The following is a 25754-nucleotide window of genomic DNA, read 5'->3' as shown; positions in this document are numbered from 1 at the left end:
AGGCCCCAAACACGGAGCTCCGAGCTGACGATCTAGCCAATTGCTTCAAAGAAAAAATAGACCAGATTCGACAGGAAATTATCTCCCAATCACCTCATACCATGTACTGTCCTCCCTCCCCCCCACTGAATCTAGCTCACTCTCTGATTTTGAACCAGTCACAGAAGAAGAAGTAAGCAGGCTCCTTGCATCTTCTCGCCCAACCACTTGCACCAGTGTCCCATTTCCGTCACATCTCCTCCAGTCCCTTTCCCCTGCTTTCACCCCTCACCTAACTAAAATATTTAACCTCTCTCTCTCTTCTGGTATCTTTCCCTCCTCATTTAAGCATGCCATCATACATCCACTACTTAACAAACCATCCCTCGACCAAAACTGGGCCGCTAACTATAGACCTGTCTCTAATCTTCCCTTCATCTCTAAACTCCTGGAACGCCTGGTCCACTCCCGTCTTACCCGCTATCTCTTTGATAACTCTCTTCTCGACCCTCTCCAATCCGGTTTCCGCTCTTTACACTCTACTGAAACTGCCCTCACTAAAGTCTCTAATGATCTACTAACAGCTAAATCAAATGGTCATTACTCCATGCTAATTCTCTTGGATCTCTCTGCAGCATTCGACACTGTGGATCATCAGCTCCTCCTCACTATGCTCCGTTCCATTGGACTCAAGGACACCGTCCTCTCCTGGTTCTCCTCCTAGCTCTCTGACCGCTCCTTTACTGTATCTTTTGCTGGCTCCTCTTCCTCTCACCTTCCCCTTACTGTTGGGGTTCTTCAAGGATCGGTTCTAGGACCTCTCCTCTTCTCCTTGTACACTGCCCCTATTGGTCAAACAATCAGTAGATTTGGTTTCCAGTACCACCTCTATGCTGATGACACCCAATTATATGCTTCTTCTCCTGACATCACGCCAGCCTTTCTAGAAAACACCGGCGATTGTCTAAACGCTGTGTCCAACATCATGTCCTCACTATATCTGAAACTGAACTTGTCAAAGACTGAACTCCGTGTGTTTCCTCCCTCTACAAATGTACCTATACCCGACATTGCCATTTCTGTGTGTGGTTCCACTATTACTCCCCAGCAACATGCCCGTTGTCTTGGGGTCATACTTGACTCCGAGCTTTCCTTCGCCCCCCACATTCGATCACTGGCTCGCTCTTGTCATCTGCACCTCAAAAACATCTCTAGAATTCGACCTTTTCTTACTTTTGACTCTGCAAAAACTCTTACTGTTTCTCTTATTCATTCTCGTCTCGACTATTGTAACTCTCTTCTAATCGGTCTCCCTCTTACCAAACTCTCCCCTCTCCAATCTGTCTTGAATGCTGCAGCCAGGATCATATTCCTCACCAATCGTTACACCGATGCCTCTACCTTGTGCCAGTCATTACACTGGCCACCCATCCACTCCGGAATTCAGTATAAACTTATTACCCTCACCCACAAAGCTCTCCATGGCTCAGCACCACCCTACATCTCCTCCCTTGTTTCAGTATACCACCCAACCCGCGCCCTTCGCTCTGCTGATGACCTGAGGTTAGCATCCTCATTAATCAGAACCTCCCACTCCCATCTCCAAGACTTTACACGTGCTGCGCCAATTCTTTGGAATGCACTTCCCATGTCAATACGATTAGTCCCCAATCCCCACAATTTTAAGTGTGCCCTGAAAACGCATTTATTCAGACTGGCCTATCGCCTCAACATATTAACCTAATCTATCCCTGGGTGGCATAGCCAAAAGTTTTACCATAACCAGGTTCCCCGCATCATGTTCCCACATGCTTTATGCATCCATTAGCCCTCTGTGTCTGTACTGTTACACACTTAACATTATGGCTGGTCCATACAATCAGGGCAATTGTTACCACCCACCTTTCGTGTCTACCTCTTTCCTCATAGACTGTAAGCTTGCGAGCAGGGCCCTCTTTCCTCTTGGTATTTGTTATAATCTATGTGATTATTGTTATGCTGTAATGTCTGTTGTCTGTACAAATCCCCTCTGAAATGTAATGTGCTGCGGAATATGTCGGCGCTATAGAAATAAAATTTATTATTATATTATTATTATTATTATCTATCAATATATCTATTATCTATCTCATATCTATCCCATAAGTATCTATCTATCTATCTATCTATCCCATATCTATCTATCTATCTAGCTAGCTCACATCTATCTCATATCTATCCCATAAGTATCTATCTATCTATCCCATATCTATCTATCTAGCTAGCTCATATCTATTTCATATCTAGCTCATATCTATCTATCTATCTGTCTATCATCTATCTCATATCTATCACTATTATCTATCTATCCCATATCTATCTATCCATCTCATCTCTGTCTATCTTTAGCTTTATCTGATAAATATCTATGAAGTTATGACCTGTATATGACGTTTTCCCAAACTCCAGTCCTCATTGCTCCCCACAGATCATGTTTTCAGGATCTCTTTAGCATTGCACAGGTGAGAGAACCTGTGTTATAATTTCTGACTTCTTGATATTTAAATTGTCTTTTCAGATAGGAAATGGACTAGAACTCTAGCGCCACCTATTGAAAGTAACAATCCTAGAAGTCAATACTTCCAATAGGTGGCACTAGCGTTCAAGTCCTTTTCCTCTCTGAAGAGACAATTTGCATATTTAATTTCCCAGAGGTGCTTGAAAGGTGCTGTCTCCTCATACCGGCATGCCAAACCTGGCATGTCACTCTCCACAAGGTGAAACCTTACCCCTTGGATTTCTCGATATTAATTCCATTTTGTGTGCAATACTAAGAAAATCTTGAATACGTGAAATACATGATCTGCTGGGGGTGGCAATCTGATGTGTATATGTAACTAATAATTTATCTGGATTTGTGTCTTTCTGTGTGTTATTCCATTCATCTGATAACTATTTCTCTTTCAAAACTTCAGAAAGGATAAAGCAGCACCAATCCAAGCCACAAATTCCTGATCATTATACTACCATATTTTCTGCAAAAAAAAAAAATAACATTTCCTTTTGTTTCTTTTACCAAGCAGAAATTTTGGAGTAGGAAAAATCTGCAGAACTTTTCTAGTTTTCAGTGGTCAGAGCTGTCCCCTATGGCGGACTGTACACACTGGCTGGGTGAGTAGATATGAGACTGTGTATCCATGTGTTCTTCCCATAATAAATCCCAGCTCTTCCCTCTAGCGCTGTCAGTGGCCACATGAGGTAACTGTTCTTATATCACACTCTTTCCCTGTGTCTCTCCCTCCTTCCTTTCCTTACCATAGAGTTGCATTGACACAGAGACAGAGGGAGTCTATGAGCCTCCTCCCAGCAATATCTAACATTGGGGGGGATCCTGATCCTCAAGACCCTACTACATCATTCTTTTGGGGGGAATAATGGATCCTTGTTCTCCTGCTAGCCCTGATCCGGCTTTGGAAACAGAAATCAGCAAGCCAGCCCCCCAGCCCAGAGACCCCCAGGAACCTGCAAGAAGAGGGGATCACACAGGAGCTGCAGGAAGACACAGCTACCCTATAACCACCACCAACAGAGGTACCATCTCCTAATCAGTGGGCTGTGGAGAGGGGCAGAGATGTGGCAGGGGCAATCTGGGCTTTTCATTCCACATTCATGGAGGGAGACAGGAGCAGGGATGGGAGGATAGCACAGCAGAGCAGGCTTGGAAAACTTTGACAGCTTTTTTGTGGGAAGGAGGGGTGTTAATTAACCTCTTCAGCTCAGAAGCCGCCATGCAGCCCTGCGTTCTGCAGCATTGTTTCTAGTATGTGCAGTAATTAGAGAAACTACCCAAAAGTTTGTGTGTCAATGATGTACTCTGACAGATGCAATCATATATCTGGGGGTTTGGTGTGACCTGGGTACCACTCCTCCTGACTCCTCTTCCCCGGCTCCATCACATTGCTTTTCCCTACAGTAAAGTCATTAGAAAGCTGCATGGGGGTCAGATGCGGTACAGCCACTACTTTGGGTTCTTATCGCCAATCTAATGAATGACAGTAACCCCTTAAGTGCTGGGGAAAAAAACCTTGCGACGCACTCGAAGCCGCTTGCCGTCTTACGCTCACGATTCGTGACCTAACCCCTGGTGCAGGGAAAAGCGTGCTGAGAATGCGAAGGGTTAATCCACACCGATATCAATCCTCTTCATGCCTGGTTCAGTTGTTTTTCCTGATTTTATTTTTTACATTTATTTTCATTATTGTTTTTTTTTTTTCTTCTTCTTCTTAAAAGATTAAGGGTTAACCCTACGTGACTTTGATTGCGATTTCGCATTTGATTCTAGCAGTGCGGGAAGGGTTTATTATGTTTTAAGTGGTTAAGCACAGCGCGTTATGTAATGTGTAATTACATTTATATGATAATTATACGTAGTGCCATTGCAGGAGATTATATCAGGTTATATAGGTGTGCACAGTTCGTGCCGGGACGAAAAATCTAGGAACATCTCATCGGTACACCTCAAATGTAAAGTTTACACACAGTTTACTGTTTAAGGGCACGGCCGTCGGGGGGATTGATCCCACTGTTCTGAGTTAAGTGAGAAAAGCTGGGAAGTATGAATGATAACTAAGTCCTACAGTCCTGTACTTGTGAGATTCGGCAGAAAGTGGGAACTTAAGGAAAAACAGCGTCTTATTTAATAACTTGTATGATTGTAAGGTGATGGGCTCTGTGCACTATTTCATATGCTTTATTAATGACATGCTTCCGGCTTTTATTTGGACTAAAGATTACACGTGATATCTGAAGGAAGAATGAGCGGCACTGTAAGAGTGGATATTATGATAAGTTTTTATATTTCTGTGCCTCAGGAAGACCCAAGAAGTCACTACGAGGCCTAGCATGTTCTTAAGATTAAGGCCGGGGTCAGATGAGTTTATGAAAAGTCGTCTAAATTTTTCACAATACTAAAACGATTTTCATCCATGTGCCTTCCTTGTCCAGCTTTTGTGACATCTGTTTTTATAGATCATTGTAAAATGTACATGATCTAAGACAGATTCCTACGTTAATAATTGCAATGTATCCATAAAAATCGGATGCTATATTGATGATACATATGGGATCCAATTTTTTTTGCATATCCATAAGCTTGTATAGGCAATTCTCAGCCGATGCTCAGAAAACAATAGTGCATGCTGAAATTTTTCTCACATGGATAACTGATCCGTGTGAAAACGCTGCCATTTGAATAGTCCTATTGAATTATGTTTGTCAATGTGCTGTCCGATTTTTACTCAGACACCACGCCGCCATATTATACGCTCATCTGATTGAGCCCTAAGGCTATCGTGAGTTGTCCAATACTGGGAAGAACCAGTGGAGGACACGGACAGAAGAGGACCCCTGTGCGGGAACAATATATGGGCCCTTTGCAGTCCAGTAGCCCATCATAATGCACAACTTCACTGGCTTTTAGGTAGAAATTGGCCCCCTTATCTATTGGGCCCCTGGCTGCACGAATGATATGTCCGCCACTGGGAAGAACCATATTCTTGGGTCAGACATGTGACACTATTGAGAAAAGTTAATAATTCAGAAGATTGGCAACCATAATGATGATGACATTTAATATGTATGTGTGATGTTGAAACTGCGGTTACATGGGTGACACTGACATTGGCGAAACAGACCAGTTATCTTCCTTTTCTCTGTTTCTCAATGGTTTTAGCCTAAAAAGTCAATTTTTCAGCGAATTTTATCTCAAAGCAGCAGGAGCAAAGTTTGAGATGGAGATGCCGAAGACAACGTCTGCGTCCAAACAGTCATCTGTAAGATAACAGGAAAGAACTGTAGATTGTCCTGTCACACCAACCAACCAGCCAGCCAACTATATTGTCAAAGCAATGCTGCCATTCATATGACATCCAATGTAGACTACCTAATTGCCCTGACCTAAAGGTCTTGTCAGGCTTCCAATTTTGACCTATATAGTTGCACTATTAGTAGAGATGGACACAGACAGGACTCTAGTACAAAACTTTGCGTGTGGCCGTTCTTTCATTCAGTACCACGTATGCCATACATATTAGTCACACTGTACACACATATGGCTTGTAGAGTATACACATTACACATCACACAATACACCTATAATCACAGTGCCACGTGTCACAATCGCAATGTGTATGGCATTCTACACTAAAGATACGTTTTCTCACTACACAAATAACACACACACTTTAAACATGTGTGTGATGGTGGTTTCACACTGCAATGGCCATTAACCATGCGAAATGGAAAACCTCCTGGTGCAGATATCAAACATACCCATAGGCCCTCATTGCTCATTGAAGGCCAAACAATTGTGTGCTTGACCTCTGTTTGGCCTGAATATGTAGGTATACCTTTTTCTACTGTATGGAATAGTGCTGCCGGCACTATTCCACATAGAGCAGTCAGTACTATTCCATATATAGGCATCTAGTAAAGAAGCAACTTTACTGTCTTTTACACCAGTGCCTATAAGATTACATCCATTAGCGGTAAACTCTAGGAAATTCTACAGACATACTGTTCCTCCAATGGACACTGGAAACACAATGTGAAAGCACCCTAAAAGACTTTTATTTTCTACGAGATTTTTCCTAACACAAAGCCATACCTTACAACTGGTAAATCTGTACCACCCAAGGCATCAAGCAAAAGACACACTGTACTGCACAGCCCCCTCTACCCCTGAATCCCCATCTACAGCCACACAAGCAGCACAAGAGTTATGGCGGCCCCTGATTCACTGAGATTGTTGACTTCTCTCTTCCACACTATGATTGCACCAGTAGATGATTAGCCACAGTTAGATTACTAAACTATTTTAACCAAAAATATATTTTTGGCATGGTTTCTGTTTGGCATGGAATTTTCTGTGGCCAATGCTGGAAATCTTTATACACATGGATTCCATCAGCATCTCAAAAATGTACAATCTCTGGATATTCTTCCATGCTATCTTACTATAGGGCCAGTCAGATTACAAGGACCATATAGCCATTGCATAAATCAGTTTATACAAAAGTTTTGCTGGTACTTTAAATGAATTCTGAACAATTATCACAGGGTTACCACAACAGTCAGGAGTCAGAAGACCACAGTGTCTGATTGCTCCTAGTCCGGTGCTGAGAAGAAGCACTTCTCCTTCATTTTAAATGTGTTTAGCTCTTCTGGCAGAACAGGGGTTAATCGGCCATGTTGGAAATCCCTGTGCTCACAGCTGTGCTCAGTTAGCGACTCATTTCCCATTTATAATCTGGGCTCTGTTACAAATCCTTGTCAGAGATAGCATTTGCTGCATGGCTATCGTTGGGAGAGGAGTACATATGAGAAGGAGAGTTCTAGGAGATATTAGTGACTGTTGCTTGGTTTGTATGCGTGATAATTTCTTATCCTTCTCTGATTTTGTTTATTCCCCTACTTCCACGCCCCGGTGCATTCCTCTGTTACATGTGAGTGAATAGTTTGTATGCCTGTAGTTTTCTGTTAACCCTTGTCCATGTTGCCTTGTTTGTTGGGTTTGTATGCTACGGTGCACAATAGCACTCCCTCTTCCCTGGGTGGGTAAAGAGAACAGACGGAGGGCTAGCTTAGGAGATAAGGCAAGGATGGAGGCCCCAGCATCTTTGCCATCTGAATTATCCCGGGGAACAGGGCGAGCTAGGGCACCCTCTAGTGTTAGGGACAGGGAAGGAGCCCCTGGTCTCGGGTAACCTGACAGCTGTGTCGTGACAGTGATTCACATCTTCTGAATCTGCTGATTCTTTAAAGGGAACCTGTCACCTGTTGTGGCCACTGGCCTTCAGGGCTTATCTACAGCATTCTATGATGCTGTAGATAAGCCCCCGGTCTGAACTGAAAGAGAGGCCCAGCACCTGCGCACTGCAGGAATTTGCTCTGCCCTCAACAGGGCAGAGAAGTACGCCTGTGCAAGAGCGCGATGCCGGGGAGTGATGAAGCAAGCAGGAGGGCGGTGGCGCAAGAAGATGAGAGGCGCTGGACCCAGACCTGCGACGCCTATCGGACCGGACCGCATCGAACCGCCCCCCCACCCCGGGTGAGTATAATAAAACTTATCTGTCTTATCTTTCAGGTCGGATCGGGGTCTTATCTACAGCATTATAGAATGCAGTAGATAAGCCCTGAAAGTTAGCGGCCGTATCTTATAGCTGCCAAGACAGGTGCACTTTAATTTTGCAAACTGGCTTCATGCTTATCCACTTGCAGTGTCAGATACATAGCCCCTAAGTGAGGCTGAAAAGACATAGACATGGACTTGTTGCAAAGGAATGACATCTGCTGAATGTTCTGCCATTCTTCATTTATGATCGTCTCCTAGGGTTATTGTTGGGTGGCCTTTTCCCCTGTGCACTTCAAAGACATTTTACATTATGTGAGGTGTATACTGTGATATTGTCTGGTGAGCTCAAAAGGCAAAACGGATGGAGAATACTGAGGAATCGGCAAAATAAGAAGATACAACATGAATCTCCAGGAAATCTGTCTAATCACCATAGACTTAGACACCCGATAATGTAGCAAAATTAAAAACATAAATGGTTAGTATTATTAGTATTCAGCTATACCTAATAGTACCAGTTCTTCCTGCAACAATGTTACAGCTGGCCTTAGATTACCGTCAGATGACCACAGACTGCTGCCATTAGATTGGACCACTGTATGCTGTAATGAGATGCTGTGCAATGTACAGTATTAGTGCTGCATTAATACAACAGTATAATGATAATGATAACGATAATTATTACAGCCATTGCTTAGCATCAGACGCAGAATGAAAGAATCCCATTAAATGTGTCCACTCATGTGTCTGGCCAAACTAGAGGATTACATAGTCAGGCAGATTGAACGGTTTCTTTGTAAACCTAATTCATACTGGCTACACCAAAACCCAGCATGCTTATGTGTCAGGCAAAAGGCTGTAAGGAGGCAGATGGATAATAATACGGCACGTAAAGCTGAATTATTATCCATAATAGACACATGATGGATCACGTTATGATAATGTTTTTTGTTAGATTTCTATGGAATCTGAAAGAAAATAATCAAATAATACTTCTATAGAAAATATCTATGGGTGCTATAATAACCTAGGCGTTATGCTAGCGCATTATGCAATTATATGGTCCTTTTGTGGACAGTGTATTCATTTTCCAATGCTATTAGGACACTGACCACAGAAAAGATTTTATAAGTTACTTTATCATTTATATATTCTGCCCTCCGTAAATTGAGTAGTAAGATAAACTACTAAAACGTGGAACTACTTTGAGATCTTTCTGCCTGCTAGTCATATAGTAGATCACTAGGACTGATACTTTTCATATTTGTTCCTCTGCACTGAAGCTGAGCTAGTGAGACTTTTACACCTACATGATCCTTAAGGAGACAAAAGCTCCTCTGCTATGATCCAGCTTCACTTGGAAAAATGGTTTTCAAGGGTCATAGGTGGAGAGAAAGACATGAGAAGAAAGCTCTCTTTTTGTCGTTGTGGCACCTAACATAAAGGTGACTGTCTCATTCCTCTGTTTCTTGTTGGTTTCTTGTTCTTTATGGTTTGATGTTGGTTACGTAGAACTAATAACATGTATCAGAAAAAGCCACGCGGCACCAGACTCAAGGACGCTATTCAAAGATGTGTCTCCTTATTCAGGGGATGGTGAGTGTGTTGGAATGCAGGTGGTGCTCAGCCAAGGGGACATGCGAGAGAGAGAAAACGGATGATGGCCATTTCGCGTCTCCACAGTGCTTCTATGGGTCCATGTGCAACTACGCAGAACTAATATATAATCGTAATGTTATGGCCAGATACATGGCATCTGTCACATTTAGTGTTGATGGCTTTTTTATTGTTATTTTACTATTTTTATTACTTAAATATGTTTTTCTTTTAAATATTTTTTTGTTTTCCGCAGCACTGCATTCTGATAGAAGAAACACTATATAAGGGGTAAAATCTTGAGGTTTGTACTGTTCCACATCTTGGCAGAATGATGTGGTCATGGCCATAGAGGAATATGTTCCTCACTTGAGGTCTGTAAGTGGCAGTAAGGGCTCATACTCACTTGCGAGAGCCTCGCACATCACTTCAGGTGGAACGTCATGTGTGTGTTTTAAAATGCTCCTCAGGGCTCCGCCGTGTACTCCTGTGTCCGTGGGAAAAGCCCGCTTTGTATGCTTTATACACACTTGGCTCCGCTCCGTACATCCCGTACACATATGGCTCCACTCCATACATACACGGTTCCACTCCGTCCACCTTGTACATGCGTGGCTCCTCTCCGTACACCTCGTACACGCGCGGCTCCTCTCCGTAACCTCGTACACGCGCGGCTCCTCTCCGTACACCTCATACACGCGCGGCTCCTCTCCGTATACCTCATACACGCGCGGCTCCTCTCCGTACACCTCGTACACGCGCGACTCCTCTCCGTACACCTCATACACGCGCGGCTCCACCTCGTACACACACGGCTCCTCTCCGTACACCTCATACACACACGGCTCCTCTCCGTACACCTCATACACACACGGCTCCACCTCGTACACACACGGCTCCGCTCCGTACACCTCATACACACGGATCCTCTCCGTACACCTCGTACACGCGCGGCTCCTCTCCGTACACCTCGTACACGCGCGGCTCCTCTCCGTACACCTCGTACACGCGCGGCTCCTCTCCGTACACCTCGTACACGCGCGGCTCCTCTCCGTACACCTCGTACACGCGCGGCTCCTCTCCGTACACCTCGTACACGTGCGGCTCCTCTCCGTACACCTCGTACACGCGCGGCTCCGCTCCGTACACCTCGTACACACGGCTCCGCTCCGTACACCTCGTACACACGGCTCCGCTCCGCTCCGTACACCTCGTACACACACGGCTCCGCTCCGTACACCTCGTACACACACGGCTCCGCTCCGTACACCTCGTACACACACGGCTCCGCTCCGTACACCTCGTACACACACGGCTCCTCTCCGTACACCTCGTACATGCGGCTCCTCTCCGTACACCTCGTACACGCGCGGCTCCTCTCCGTACACCTCGTACACACGCGGCTCCTCTCCGTACACCTCGTACACACACGGCTCCTCTCCGTACACCTCGTACACACACGGCTCCTCTCCGTACACCTCATACACACGGCTCCTCTCCGTACACCTCGTACACACAGCTCCGCTCCGTACACCTCGTACACACACAGCTCTGCTACATCCACACTGTAAATCCTGACCCCACACATACTTACCTCAACCAGCACCATGACAACAGCAAAGCAGAGTCTTGCAGACGGTAGAGGCAAGGCTGAGCGCACAGGACCTGTGATGAGGTCACAGGAGGGGCAGAGTCAGGGGTGATATGATCGGGGGTCTGGACAAAGGCTCCTGATCATGTGACCCCCTGACTCCTCCCCTCCTGTGATCTCATCACAGGTCCTGCGAACAGAGCGAGCAGGCAAGCGAGTGCGACGCTGTGAGTGGCTGCGGGGGGGAGGGGGGCTCATGCTACGGCGAGGATGGGGTGCGTGGGGGTGCGTGGGGGGGCGTGGCGGCTTATCTCCCTGCAGTGCGGGAGGAACTTGAATCTATCACCGCCGTGCCCGCAGAGGGCCGGCGGCAGGAGCCACAGTGGCCGCAGCAGATGGCAAGCGACCAGATGTTCGGGCGCTGCCGCCCGCGGCCCACGTGACAGCGGCCCAGCAGGAAAATGCCCGGTTGGTTATATTGCCAATCCGGGCCTGGCCCAAATAGTGAGGGTCTGTGTAAAATATTGACACTTTATACATTTTTCATTGCAAAAGTATGTCTACATGAATAAACAACAACGCTGTGCTAAACTAAAGGGCCTGATGGGTTGCGGGGAGAGGGACCATTTGCCCGACCATGTGGCTGCTGATGATGTTGGCTCTCTTCCTTTACCTAGTTGTATAAGGAGATGTTATGGATTGTGTAATAAACAAATACATAAGTGACTGTCACATATGTGAGTAGGCTCTGTAGTCTGGCGAATGCCAGCGCATACCACTTACGTTAACCTTTGCATCTATGTTTTAATCAAATATACTCCCACACTTCACTTAGTATACCTGTGACTCACATGCACTCTTTTTGATGCAAATTGCTTTCTCTTTGATGCAGCTCATTAAAGATGGTTTTGACACTATTGCCATACTCGTATAAACCCACATGTCTGTAGCTAAATGAGTAGTGACATTCTAATGTGTGGGGAATGTGTGGTTTAGAGGTTGCCATTACTGATGACCGAACGTGGTCAGATAATGTGTTATCCAAGTGTCTTCAGTGTGCTCGAATAATATGTTTAAGGCCACACGGCTGTATGATTCACGGCTGTTAGACAGCAGCAACACATGCAGTGGTTGCTTCTTTGTTAGGTAATCCTCGCATGTGTTGCTGCTCTCTAACAGCCGTGAATCATGCAGCCCTGAGGATTTGAACATATTATTCACTTTTACTTATGATCCTCTATGGGGTAGTTCACAAGTCCAATTTTTTCCTCAAAGTAAGTGGTCAAAAGCACAGAGATGTCTGATATTGATGTACGTGTTGGGTCTGTGAGGTAGCGCTGTCATTCGGGTAGGGGATTCTCGCTTGGCAGCCCAATAATCACATCCGGCACAGGTTTTCCATAAAACCATATCAGTCCCTGCGGTTTATTATGCAGCATAAACCGTGACCAATAACATGCCGTTTATATCACCAGCATAGCGTCCATTACAGAGCTTCCCTCTGTTAAGCCTGTGGTGACACAGGGTCTCAATGTCCAGCACTCAGGCTCTTCAGCCTCACAGATTTCTCACCCCATCAGGGTTTACCTCATGGCTGCTACAACTCGCTGCAGACGTTCCTTCCCTCCTCTGGGAACTCTCAGGCGCTGGCAGCCATTCCACACAGCCACTTCTCATGCTGTGTGCCAGGAGACACATCTCCTAGCGGGACCTTCCACACTGGACCAACCAGGTCCCTACATTCACTTCATGTGACCTACCCTGGCCACCATATATGGTTCGTTGCCACGCCCACCCGGTCACATGGCTATGACCTCATCACAGGTATTTCACACACTCAGTCTTTTACTATAGTGTACTAAACACACTCCCTGGGTGGGTTTTTTAGGTAACTAGGTCCGCCCATCTCCCTAGTTACCTGGAGACTTCTCCTTGACACAGCACCTCGCAGTATCACTGCTGCACAACACACGCATCAGTCTCCATCTCAAGGCCACCCACCTTGAGATACATAACGGTCCTTCCATATTCTGCCACTCATCCTCTCTCGGGACATCCACACAGCGCCCCCTAGTGGACACAGTGGTCATTACACCACAGGTCAAACTCACTGACGCATGACTGGAGCCGTGAAAATATTGGACAGCACTCGGATGCCATCCTTGTGCTGTTCGTTTAATACGAAAAGCTTGGACAACCTCCATCAGTTCTTTTTTTTCTTCCATCCGGGAAAAAACTGATGAAACTTTGACCAACTCTGATGGTAAAACTGACACATTGGCCAAATGTAGTTGACACGCTGATTGGGTGCTGAAGAAAAATCACTGGCGTGTGATGGAGCCCATTTTTCTTTCGTATGGCATCGATTTTTTTATGCTCCAGTTATTAAAATTTACAAGACCAAAAACCATTTCCTTTGTGAAAGAATTGCAAGGTATCCATAAAAATCAGCTGCTATACGGTTGGTTCGTTTGGGATTTGATTTTTTTTTATTGTGCACCCATAGACTTGCATAAGTGAACAACCTATTTGGATAATATTGGTCCGAGTGCTGGCATACGATCGTAGCCTGGCAGCCCTCCACTTAGTCACATTATATAATTGTCCTCTTTGTTCCTAAATAAATGTGTTCCCCTGGCTTACAAATGATGTTTTCGGCTTTGTGCCGTTCTCTGGTGTAGAAGTATATTCACTCCTCTCTGTTGTTTCAGATATGTCTTTCCAGTCTAGAAAGAATAGTTGAAGGGATGTGCCATGCATAGTGGGAAAATAAGCCTGCAAGTTTAATTATTCTTATAAATAATGTATAAATCAGCTCCAGCTTTCAGAGAACGCTTGTCTTCTCGTGGCAAAAGAAAAAATATGATGCTTAACCCATTCATCCTGCATTTCAATAAGAGCGTGGCTATGGAGTTTGCGATCGTGCGTGCACTTAGTTTCTAGTAATGAACATGGTTACACGGTTACACACGTGCAAATTAATATACAAATACATGAAATCTCAGATTATTGGAATAACATAGATATATTTAATATAAAATAATAATAATAATAATAATAGTGCAGTGGCATCCATCTGAAAAGAGTCGCATAAAGTGCAATCTAGTTCACTCGGAAGAGGCCCCGATTTATTCTTTTGTAACTCCAATTAGGATGAAGCAGTCTTAACCAAAAAATAGTGTACAGACCTTGATGTATGAGTAATTAATTGCATTACATAAAATGCTTGAAGAGATCTCTGTTTCTTGCCAGACACATTTTGAAGTGGCGTTCCATGTTCCTGAATCTATCAGCAAGCATATTGGGGGGAATAGCAAAAATCTCACTACTTAAAGGGGTTGTCCGGGCTTTTCACATAATCTCAGTGCATATCTGGGCTGCAAAATGTTGACAATAATTAATTTACCTTCTGTGGCCAGTTGCAGGGTTTGCTAGATATCATCTCTTGCTTGTAAGAAAAACGTCCAGGGGGGTGTGTTCTGGCATTGAAATGAGAACTGGTCGTTTCCGCTTCAATAGTTTCACTTTCCATAGATCACTGTTCAGCGTGTGTCTGGGGGAGGAGCTTCTGCTCTCTGCACTGAGGCTGCTAGAGGGGGAGGATTTGTTACTGTGTGAGGAGGGATATGCTTCTTCATGTGGTCGGGGAGGGCCTGTAGCTGTGGAGGGTGGGGTTGTTGCTACAGACGGCATGTTTTTAGTAGAGTAGGAGGAAACGACCAGTGTTCTCATTTCAATGCCAGAACACACCCCCCTGGACGTTTTTCTTACAAGCAAGAGATCATATCTTGGAAACCATGCAGACTGGCCACAGAAGGTAAATTACTTATTGTCAGCATTCTGCAGCCCAGATATGCACTGAGATTATGTGAAAAGACCGGACAACCCCTTTAAAATCTTCCACAATTTGAAGCTTCTGATTTTTGAGCATACCCCAAAGGAAGTAGCCTGTGGTGTCAGATCCCTGTTGCCTAAAATGGACTCAAATTTTGCCCTTGTGTTACACATTGCTCCATCTTGCGGGAAGAAACCTTTCGTTAACTGCAGAGGTTATACGTTGAAACGGCTGTCTAGCGCCAACCGACGTAGGGGCATCCTGGCTCGTCTGAAGCTCCATCAACTGAGGAGCACATTGCAAGTTGTTTCGTTCAGATTGCTTAGATTTAGTGAGAGTTATTGCAGAATATTCAGGGCATCTTTCGAGTGAATCTTCCTGTATAGGGTGCATGTAATGCCACCACTTTTGTATTAAAATGTCAATATCCAAAACATATGTCATAAGTTTAAAATAGATGCAAGTCCCACCAAGGGACCTCCAGCTACCCTGAGAATAGAGCCCAGGTACACGCGGCTACCAGTAGAGAGAATGGAAATTCGAACCATCTCTCCATTGATAGTGGCAGGTAATAAGGCCCCATTCACCAGATCGGTGAAGGTCCCATTGGTGGGACCCCATCTGCTATACATTTATGACATTACATGTGGATTTGCTAAAAACGTGCGAGATAGAAATATCCCTTTAGGTTCATTCATTGTATATAGAAACGTCCAGCCACTTTTACATGTCCTTTGTCTTCAATCCCCGACATTTGTAAGATATTTGCTTGTTGTTAGTAAATGGAACGATGCTTGTTTATTATCATAGGCTCTTGATCTGCCCCGATCATGTCCAGATAACCCAAGTACACCATTCTTCAGCAGGAAAGATATTTAAGCTGGAGAAGAATGGAAGCATAAAGTATATTAGGAAATTCTAGACATTTTTATTTTTATAGTAGTTAAGCTTTACTTACATCAAACCAGAAGATTTCTTTAAAGGAATTGTCTCATAAAGACAACTCGGTCCATAAGTCCTTTAAAGGGAACATGTCATCAGTTTTGGCTTCTATAAGTTACGTCCACCTCCTTTCAGGGCTTATCTACAGCATTCTATAGTGCTGTATATCAGCCCCTAACCCGACCTGTAAGTGAAGAAAAATATTTTTTATTATACTCACCCGCGGGGCAGTCCGGTCCAAAGGGGTGTCACAGGTCTTGGTCCGGCGCCTCCTATCTTCATGCGATGCCGCCCTCCTTCTTGCTTTGTGTGGATGACGCGTCCCTGCATCATCCACACAGTCTCCTCCGCATCGCGCTCCTGAACAGGTGTACTTCTCTGCCCTGTTAAGGGCAGAACAAAGTCCTGCAGTGCGCAGGTGCCGGGAAAGGTGAGAGAGACCCAGAGCCTGTGCACTGCAGTACTTTGCTCTGCCCTCAACAGGGGAGATAAGTACGCCTTCGCAGGAGGGCGACACAAAGCATGCAGGAGGACGGCATCACATAAAGATGGGAGGCGCCGGACCAAGACGAGCAGCACTCCTCGGACCGGACCGCCCTGCAGGTGAGTATAATAAAAGTTATTTTTCTTCTCTTACAAGACAGGTTGGGGGCAGATATATAGCATTATAGAACTCTGTATATCAGCCCTGAAAGGTGATAGACGTATCTCATATCGGCCAAAACTGATGACAAGTTCCCTTTAAGGACATAGACACATAATAGAGGATGGCCCCCTGCACAGAACCATCTCACTATGAGTTAGAGCTGAGAGATACTTAGTGTACATCTGCTCCCTTGTAAACTCAGCTGTGTATTACATTGCCACATTTTATAATACTTTTCATCCTCATACAATTTGTATAAAAGCACCAGGCAATGTATACATCTACTATGTTTCAGCATGTATAGGTAAACAGATATTGTGTTTTGCCTTTTGAGATTACTTTGTACTTACCTGAGCCCCAGCGTTGGATGACAATACACATCTGGCCTCTTCATTTATCTTACACTCAAACTAATTAAATTAGTAGTAGTAGTAAATTTTCCATCTCAATAAGGGTTATTTTCATGGTAATTGTTTATACTTATGCTTTTTCTTGACTCAGAGACAGAGTAAATAAGTTGGTCTAGATATTGAAATAGACAGTCAGTGCCCTTCACACACATCAGTGACCAGGTGCCGGAAGGAGTTCACTTCATTCACCTTAAAGGGAATCTGTCACCACTTTTTTGGCATATCATGTAAAAATATCATTCAGTTTAGTGTCACCTATGCATTATACAAGTACTTTTTATACCCCTTGACTCCCCACCAATGATCCATAAATACAGTTTTTATTCCTCCCGCGGTGTATGTAAATAGGCTCGGTCCGATGGCCGGGGATTATTGTCCGTGTCCACCCCCCTCCTCATCTTGCTGTATGTATTCGTGTCTGTGAATATCACAGATAGTGTACAGTTACCCCATGTGTGCATTCAAGTGGTCCCTCGCGCATGCGCAGTAGACTTTGCCCAACTGTGGGCAAAGCCGAAAAAAAGTATTTTGCATGTGCCGGCATACGCCATGGCGTTCTATGGCCTGGGACGCAGGAATTACCCTAAAGGAATGCGTAGAGCAAGCCAGGAGGGGGGGAGAGATGGACAATAAGCCCCGCCCATCGGACCGGACCAAGCATATTTACATACACCGCAGGATTAAAAACGGTATTTATGTATCATTGGTGGGGAGTCAAGGGGTATAAAAAGTAATGAGAGCGGTTGTATTGGTGCAGGTCGGTTGCAGATTTGCTACCTACAGCTCTAAAACTCCATGATGTTGCAGAAAAATCCTTATTCACATATATATGAAAGATTTTGGATTGCAGAAATATCAGCAACAAATGTGAACAAATTTTAGTACTTTGCCGCTGAAACTTTCCAGAGGGCTTGTTGGGGTTTTGAGGGAAATCCTAACTATGTGTTATGTTCTATAAGCAGTGTCGGACTGGGGTGTCAAGGGCCCACCAGTAACATTGACTTTGGGGACCCACTTTTCACCTGCATATACATATTCCATTACCCTCGTTCACAAATTTGCCTATATCTCTACATAATAATAAACTGTGTAGTTTGGGTAATAAATGATGAGATGCTGCTTTTTTCTATACAGAGTGAATCAAGTAAATTATGCCACGTACTGCCCATACAGTGAGGTTGGGGTCCCAGATTTGCATAGGGGCCCACCGGTGGATTTCCCTGTTACCCTATGGGCCAGTCCGAGCTTGTCTGTAAGTGTGTAACGAGTGGTCTCTATCACCGATCCTTCCAACCACATCTGCAGAATGTTTACTCCTTCGCCCATGGATGACGGATAAGTACATAGTCATACGTTTTAATGCTGCGTCAAGCTTGCAAAATTGTTTCAGTTACGTAAAAAGAAAACGGAAATACCTTTGCATATCATTCTTCCTCCATTCAGATCACATAAATATCTTGGAATTAGACACAAGATCTTATTGCTGCTCGATAATTACGCATACGGAATGATGGACTCCATCTGTCAGGCAGAGTAAACATTAGCACGTGTGCAAAGGCCTCTGCCGTGACGCAAAAAAAGCCCTGTGAAGCCGCAAGAAAGAATCCGTATAATGTCAGAAAAGGGAACTCTGCCGCTCGGAGAGATTACTGATTTTAGGAACTTTCCTGCTCGCAGACAGTACGTCTGTTTTATTACTGTTTTCCAAACTAGATTTCCAAGAATTCTTAAAATACACCTTGAGCTAAACTACAAAGCAATGGCAGCAATGTAGCAGCAGTCTACGCGGTGCCCGGCTGTAAGTGTCACCTGTGCCACCAATATTGCTTTATTAACTGCAATTTTAAAGATGGCTGATTCAGTATGAGGGGCTATGGACTGCGCGGAAGCAGAGATTTAATATGGGCAATGTTTGAGAGGGAATTCAGTAAGCGGCATTCTGCTGAGATTCCTGGCTGATTCTCTTTCTGCAGGGGGAGAATTTAAGCCAGAGGGATTTGGGTGACTGAAATGCAGGATTTGGAAAAGCTGGTCTGTTATGTAACCAGGTTCAGGAGGGGAGAGAGAAAGCAGGAGAGATAGAGCCGGGAGGGGGAGGAGGAAAAAGGGAGGGAATGAGGAAGACAGCAAGAGAAGAGGGAGAGGGATTAGAGGCAAAGAGACTAATGCATCCAAATAAATCCACTGTGAAAGTGTGCGACTGTGTAGCTGACCCTAGCTCAGGATTTAGATATACAAGTGCATGTGTTTCTGTATGTACGTTTGTTTATCTGTTTGTATATAAAATATTTGCATATATAAATAAACAACAAAAATATACATATATATATATATATATAGACACACTCATAAATACATTTATTTACTAATATAACTGTGTACAGAAACATACATACAGTGGGGCAAAAAAGTATTTAGTCAGTCAGCAATAGTGCAAGTTCCACCACTTAAAAAGATGAGAGGCGTCTGTAATTTACATCATAGGTAGACCTCAACTATGGGAGACAAACTGAGAAAAAAAAATCCAGAAAATCACATTGTCTGGTTTTTTTTTATTTTATTTGCATATTATGGTGGAAAATAAGTATTTGGTCAGAAACAAAATTTCATCTCAATACTTTGTGATATATCCTTTGTTGGCAATGACAGAGGTCAAACGTTTTCTGTAAGTCTTCACAAGGTTGCCACACACTGTTGTTGGTATGTTGGCCCATTCCTCCATGCAGATCTCCTCTAGAGCAGTGATGTTTTTGGCTTTTCGCTTGGCAACACGGACTTTCAACTCCTTCCAAAGGTTTTCTATAGGGTTGAGATCTGGAGACTGGCTAGGCCACTCCAGGACCTTGAAATGCTTCTTACGAAGCCACTCCTTCGTTGCCCTGGCAGTGTGCTTTGGATCATTGTCATGTTGAAAGACCCAGCCACGTTTCATCTTCAATGCCCTTGCTGATGGAAGGAGGTTTGCACTCAAAATCTCACGATACATGGCCCCATTCATTCTTTCATGTACCCAGATCAGTCGTCCTGGCCCCTTTGCAGAGAAACAGCCCCAAAGCATGATGTTTCCACCACCATGCTTTACAGTAGGTATGGTGTTTGATGGATGCAACTCAGTATTCTTTTTCCTCCAAACACGATAAGTTGTGTTTCTACCAAACAGTTCCAGTTTGGTTTCATCAGACCATAGGACATTCTCCCAAAACTCCTCTGGATCATCCAAATGCTCTCTAGCAAACTTCAGACGGGCCCGGATATGTACAGGCTTAAGCAGTGGGACACGTCTGGCACTGCAGGATCTGAGTCCATGGTGGCGTAGTGTGTTACTTATGGTAGGCCTTGTTACATTGGTCCCAGCTGTCTGCAGTTCATTCACTAGGTCCCCCCGCGTGGTTCTGGGATTTTTGCTCACCGTTCTTGTGATCATTCTGACCCCACGGGGTGGGATTTTGCGTGGAGCACCAGATCGAGGGAGATTATCAGTGGTCTTGTATGTCTTCCATTTTCTAATTATTGCTCCCACAGTTGATTTCTTCACTCCAAGCTGGTTGGCTATTGCAGATTCAGTCTTCCCAGCCTGGTGCAGGGCTACAATTTTGTTTCTGGTGTCCTTTGACAGCTCTTTGGTGTTCACCATAGTGGAGTTTGGAGTCAGACTGTTTGAGGGTGTGCACAGGTGTCTTTTTATACTGATAACAAGTTTAAACAGGTGCCATTACTACAGGTAATGAGTGGAGGAAAGAGGAGACTCTTAAAGAAGAAGTTACAGGTCTGTGAGAGCCAGAAATCTTGATTGCTTGTTTCTGACCAAATACTTATTTTCCACCATAATATGCAAATAAAATGAAAAAAAAACAGACAATGTGATTTTCTGGATTTTTTTTTCTCAGTTTGTCTCCCATAGTTGAGGTCTACCTATGATGTAAATTACAGACGCCTCTCATCTTTTTAAGTGGTGGAACTTGCACTATTGCTGACTGACTAAATACTTTTTTGCCCCACTGTATCTATACATACACATTCATATGTATTAATAACTGTACAGAGAGTGAGATGGCTCTACTAATGGCTATTACATAAGTCATACACATTTGATGGGCAAACATAATTACTTCCTCCCTGGTGTTAAATAAATCAAATGTGCTAAAAGCAAGGGTGATGATCGCGCCGGTCCCCGCCATATTCCCTATCCCATACATTCATCCCGTCAAAGCTGCCGCTGTGTATCACATCGAATCATGTGATTGCCTTAAATAACTCAGCCTGTACTTCACCATGTTGCCTTACAATCATATATACTTTTTTTTAAATTTTTTTAGTGTAGTTCATCTGGCAAAACTTCTTTGCTCTAATCCTATAGCTATTAATGCTATATAGATAAGATACAGATGTAGCAAGGTATCAAAGGGATTAGGAAACTCAGCCATCGACATACACACACGTAGTCTCTTCCATACTTGTAGCAGGCTAAAGGCAGCGCTAGTCTCCGGGATCAGCCATAACTCCTCTGCAGGAGCAGATACAATTAAAATCTTACATTTCCCACCACAGGCAGAGAACAGTGACACATTCAGTAAAGCTGAAGTGTGAATGATAAATCCCAATATATTCATACGCTAACACTAGGTAGACAGCAGCTGACGCTAACTCCACATTGCTTAACTAAATCTGCGGGACAGACATGGAGCATTTTGTGTCTTAATTTTACAATGGATTTGGATTTGCTGTGTGCTTATTTAGAAGATAATACTTATTGCTTCACCCGCTGTCACCAGTATTTCAAGCCAAAATCACATCGTCATATTTCTCGGTTGTTGTGTTCATCCCACCTGACGTTTTTCGCAATGCTCCTGAATAAAAAAGTGGAATCAATTTTGAGCAAATTCTCTAGTCTTATGATTTTTCCTATTACTTAGTACTTTGTTTAGACATCTTTTGGACTGGTTGTAAGTTATGTCATCAAGCCCACAGAGGTGTGATATCATGCTACGTGGCCAGACTAGTCTGGGGACACTAACGCCCCATCAGCTAGTCAAAGACCTCATTTACATATCATAGTCGGGCTTTAGAAATACTTTTTCTGAAGATCTGTTTATGTATGTAATGTAGTACAGGCAGAGACGTAGCTGGGGTTTTGGTTCAGGGGGGGCAAAACTTCTGAGTGGGCCCCTAACCAGGTAACCTTGATTATAACTGGGTGACGCACCTTAATAGTGGAGGAGAACCTCAGCAGATGACCGCGCTGCTACTGTGTTACTGAAAATAATCGCTATATAAAGACAAACATTGATATTACCGCCATATGGTCAGTGGTAGATACCCGTCCTACAGAACATACTGTATAAGAGATCACAGCACAGCTACAGATAATGACCTACCGCTGACGTTCTTTCTGAAGGAATCGTTCACTTTTCACGTCATTTCCATCTGGCCCAGACCGACATGACAACTTCTCCAGCCAGGACTCGGCTACAGAGAATACAACAAAGACATGTTTCGATTCTCACGTTTTCAGCACTGTCCAAAACGGGACTATCCCCAACCTGCATAAACTCCTCATCCTGCTGATGCCCCAATGCTGATCCGCTGCTGTCGTATGTGACCCTATTAATGCACCTGCTGTGTGGCCCTGTGTGACCTCTAAATTTTAAAGCAACCCTCTAGAAAATGCTAAGGCCGGGTGCAAGTGCCCTAGAAAACAGTGCCCGCATTTTGTCCCCTAGATTGTAATAATGCCTTTTTTTTTTTTTACTCTATATTGTATAATGCACTCCCCATAGGCAGACTCTATACCGTATATTATGCACTCCCCATAGGCAGACTCTATACCATATATAATGCACTCCCCATAGGCAGACTCTATAGTATAATGAATTCCACATAGGCAGCCTCTGTAGTGTAATGCACCCCTATAGGCAGCCTCTATAGTGTAATGCACCCCGATAGACAGCCTCTGTAGTGTAATGCACCCCCATAGGCAGCCTCTATAATGTAATGCACCCACATAGCCACCCTCTGTAGTATAATGCACCCCTATAGCCACCCTCTGTAGTATAATGCACCCCATAGCCACCCTTTGTAGTATAATGCACCCCCATAGCCATCCTCTGTAGTATATGCAACCCCATAGCCACCCTCTGTATATGCACCCCCATAGCCATCCTCTGTAGTATATGCAACCCCATAGCCACCCTCTGTATATGCAGCCTTATAGCCACCCTCTGTATATGCACCCCCCCATAGCCACCCTCTGTATACGCACCCCCATAGCCACCCTCTGTATAAACACCCCCATAGCCACCCTCTGTATATGCACCCCCACAGCCATCCTCTGTATCTGCACCCCCCATAGCCACCCTCTGTATTGCACCCCCATAACCACCCTCTGTATTGCACCCCTAGCTATCCTCTGTATATGCACCCCCTAGCCATCCTCTGTATATGCACACCCCATAGCCATCCTCTGTATATGCACCCCCATAGCCATCCTCTGTATATGCACCCCCATAGCCACCCTCTGTATATGCACCCCCATAGCCACCCTCTGTATATGCACCCCCCTAGCCATCCTCTGTATATGCACACCCCATAGCCATCCTCTGTATATGCACACCCCATAGCCATCCTCTGTATATGCACCCCCATAGCCATCCTCTGTATATGCACCCCCATAGCCATCCTCTGTATATGCACCCCCCATAGGCATCCTCTGTAGGATAATGCACCACTCCCCCATAAACTAAATACTCACCTCTCTTCCTCCTGGTTCCTGCGCTGCTCCCGCTCATCTCCCGCTCATCTCCGACTGCAGGCGCCATGTACTGACGTCATCGCGCCCCCTGTCAGTGTCGGCGTCGGTGACGTCAGACGCTGACAGGGGGATGATTAGAGAAGGAGCGCTCGCTCCCTTCTGTCATCAATGTGGTCAGCTGTGTCTGAATGTAGCCGACACCGCTGACCCTGCGATGACGGGCGGGGGGGCCACTGCTGGCACCGAGCCCCCCCCCCCCGCCTGCTCAGGGGCCCATAGCAGCCGGACGGCAGAGCAGGGAGATTGATTCTCCCTGCTCTGCCGCAAAATGCATCTGTAGCGTAGTGCCGGGTAGGCCCCCTGAGAGCGCGGGGCCCGGGGCCACCGCCCCCTCTGCCCCCCCGGTAGCTACGCTACTGAGTACAGGTACTGTTAGGCAGGGAATTTATATATGCAGACACAACTGCTGGTGGTGATCCCTTTAAACAATCATTTCACGTTCTATCACAGACTACAACTAATTGTTTGGGGCCCAAGCAGTGGGAAACCTTAAGGCTGTGTGCACACGTTGCGGATTCTGCTGCGTTTCCGCAGTGGTTTTGGCCCTGCGGAAACGCAGCAGTTCTGCTGACATGGTACAGTACAATGAAACCCTATGGGGTTTCAAAAACGCTGTGCTCGCGGTGCGGTTTTTTCCGCGCGGTTTCGCTGCGGTTTACAAACCGCAGCATGTCAATTGTTTGTGCGGTTTCCACAGCGGTTTCACACCTTTAACATAGTAGAGGTGTGAAACCGCAGGGCAAAACCGCAGACCAAACTGCAGGTCACTTTACCTGCAGTTTTACCTGCGGTTCCGCGCGGAATCCGCAACATGTGCACATAGCCTAAAGGTATTGTCCACTGCTTTATCATTGATGAGCTATCCTTAGGATAGATCATCAATGTCTGAACAGTTGGGGTCAGATATCTGGCAACTGCAAAATTGCAAAACTGCTTGTCTTCTGATAGTGGCCGTGGCAGGGAACTGTACATCCTCCCCCTATTGATTGGAATAGGAGGCGGATGTGCAGTACCCTGCTGCGGCCACAATCAGAAGACGGAGCTGCTCCGCAGTTGAGCATTTCCGGCCGGCAATTGTGACTGTTGTCGGTCCCCAACCGTTCAAACATTTATGACTTAACCTAACAATAGGTCATCAATCATAAAGTAGTAGATAACCTTTTTAAGTTCAGTTCATCTGTCAGAGACTCTTTGAACTGAAATCTAAGCCCAGGACTCATGGTGGAAACTAACAGATCCTATTGTAGTCAGTTGGGTCCGTCAGGTGCTGGTGTACAGCATGTAAGAGGTGCGGCACAATTTTATTGTTCTGCTCTTATGATGGAGCAGAAAAACTGAATTAAATAACACTGATGAGAATAGAGTCATAGTCAATTATAGGGATCTAAGAGGTAACGTTTTTCCTTGTGGAGAGTGACAAGCCAGGCCTGGCAGGTCAGAGTGAGGAGACTTCTAAGCCATGCATGTGCCTCTGGGAAATTAAATATGAAAATTGTCTCTTCAGAAAGGAAAAGGACTAGAACTCTAGTGCCACCTATAGGAAGTATCGATCTTAAAAGTCAATTTCGACTCTTTAACGAGCCTTGCCATATGACTTAGGTTAAAAGCCAAATCATAATTTCAATTGAGATTTTGGTATGGCTTTTATCCTAAGTCATATGGCAAGGCTCGTTAAAGGGTCGATATTGACTTTTAGGATTGCTACTTCTAATAGGTGGCACTAGAGTTCTAGACCTCTTCCTCTCTGAAGAGACAATTTGCATACAGAATTACCATATATACTTTTGTATAAGCCGAATTTTTCAGCACATTTTTTTGTGCTGAAAATGTCCCCCTC

General features: G+C 44.8%; 1 protein-coding gene across 1 annotated transcript in view; it reads left to right on the top strand.

Annotated features, from left to right (window-relative positions):
* The first annotated feature begins 3264 nt into the window (after positions 1-3264).
* RORA (RAR related orphan receptor A) overlaps positions 3265-25754 on the top strand; it is a 504081-nt gene continuing 481591 nt past the window's right edge. The window contains exon 1 of the mRNA XM_073579504.1: positions 3265-3549. Within this exon, the coding sequence (XP_073435605.1) occupies positions 3393-3549 (157 nt within the window). The 5' untranslated portion in view covers positions 3265-3392. The remainder of the gene's footprint in view (positions 3550-25754) is intronic.

Source organism: Dendrobates tinctorius, unplaced genomic scaffold, assembly GCF_039654945.1.
Source record: "Dendrobates tinctorius isolate UK_male_01 unplaced genomic scaffold, ASM3965494v1 ptg000062l, whole genome shotgun sequence".
In the NCBI taxonomy this organism is placed as follows: domain Eukaryota; kingdom Metazoa; phylum Chordata; class Amphibia; order Anura; family Dendrobatidae; genus Dendrobates; species Dendrobates tinctorius.
This window is presented reverse-complemented; position numbering and strand designations above follow the sequence as displayed.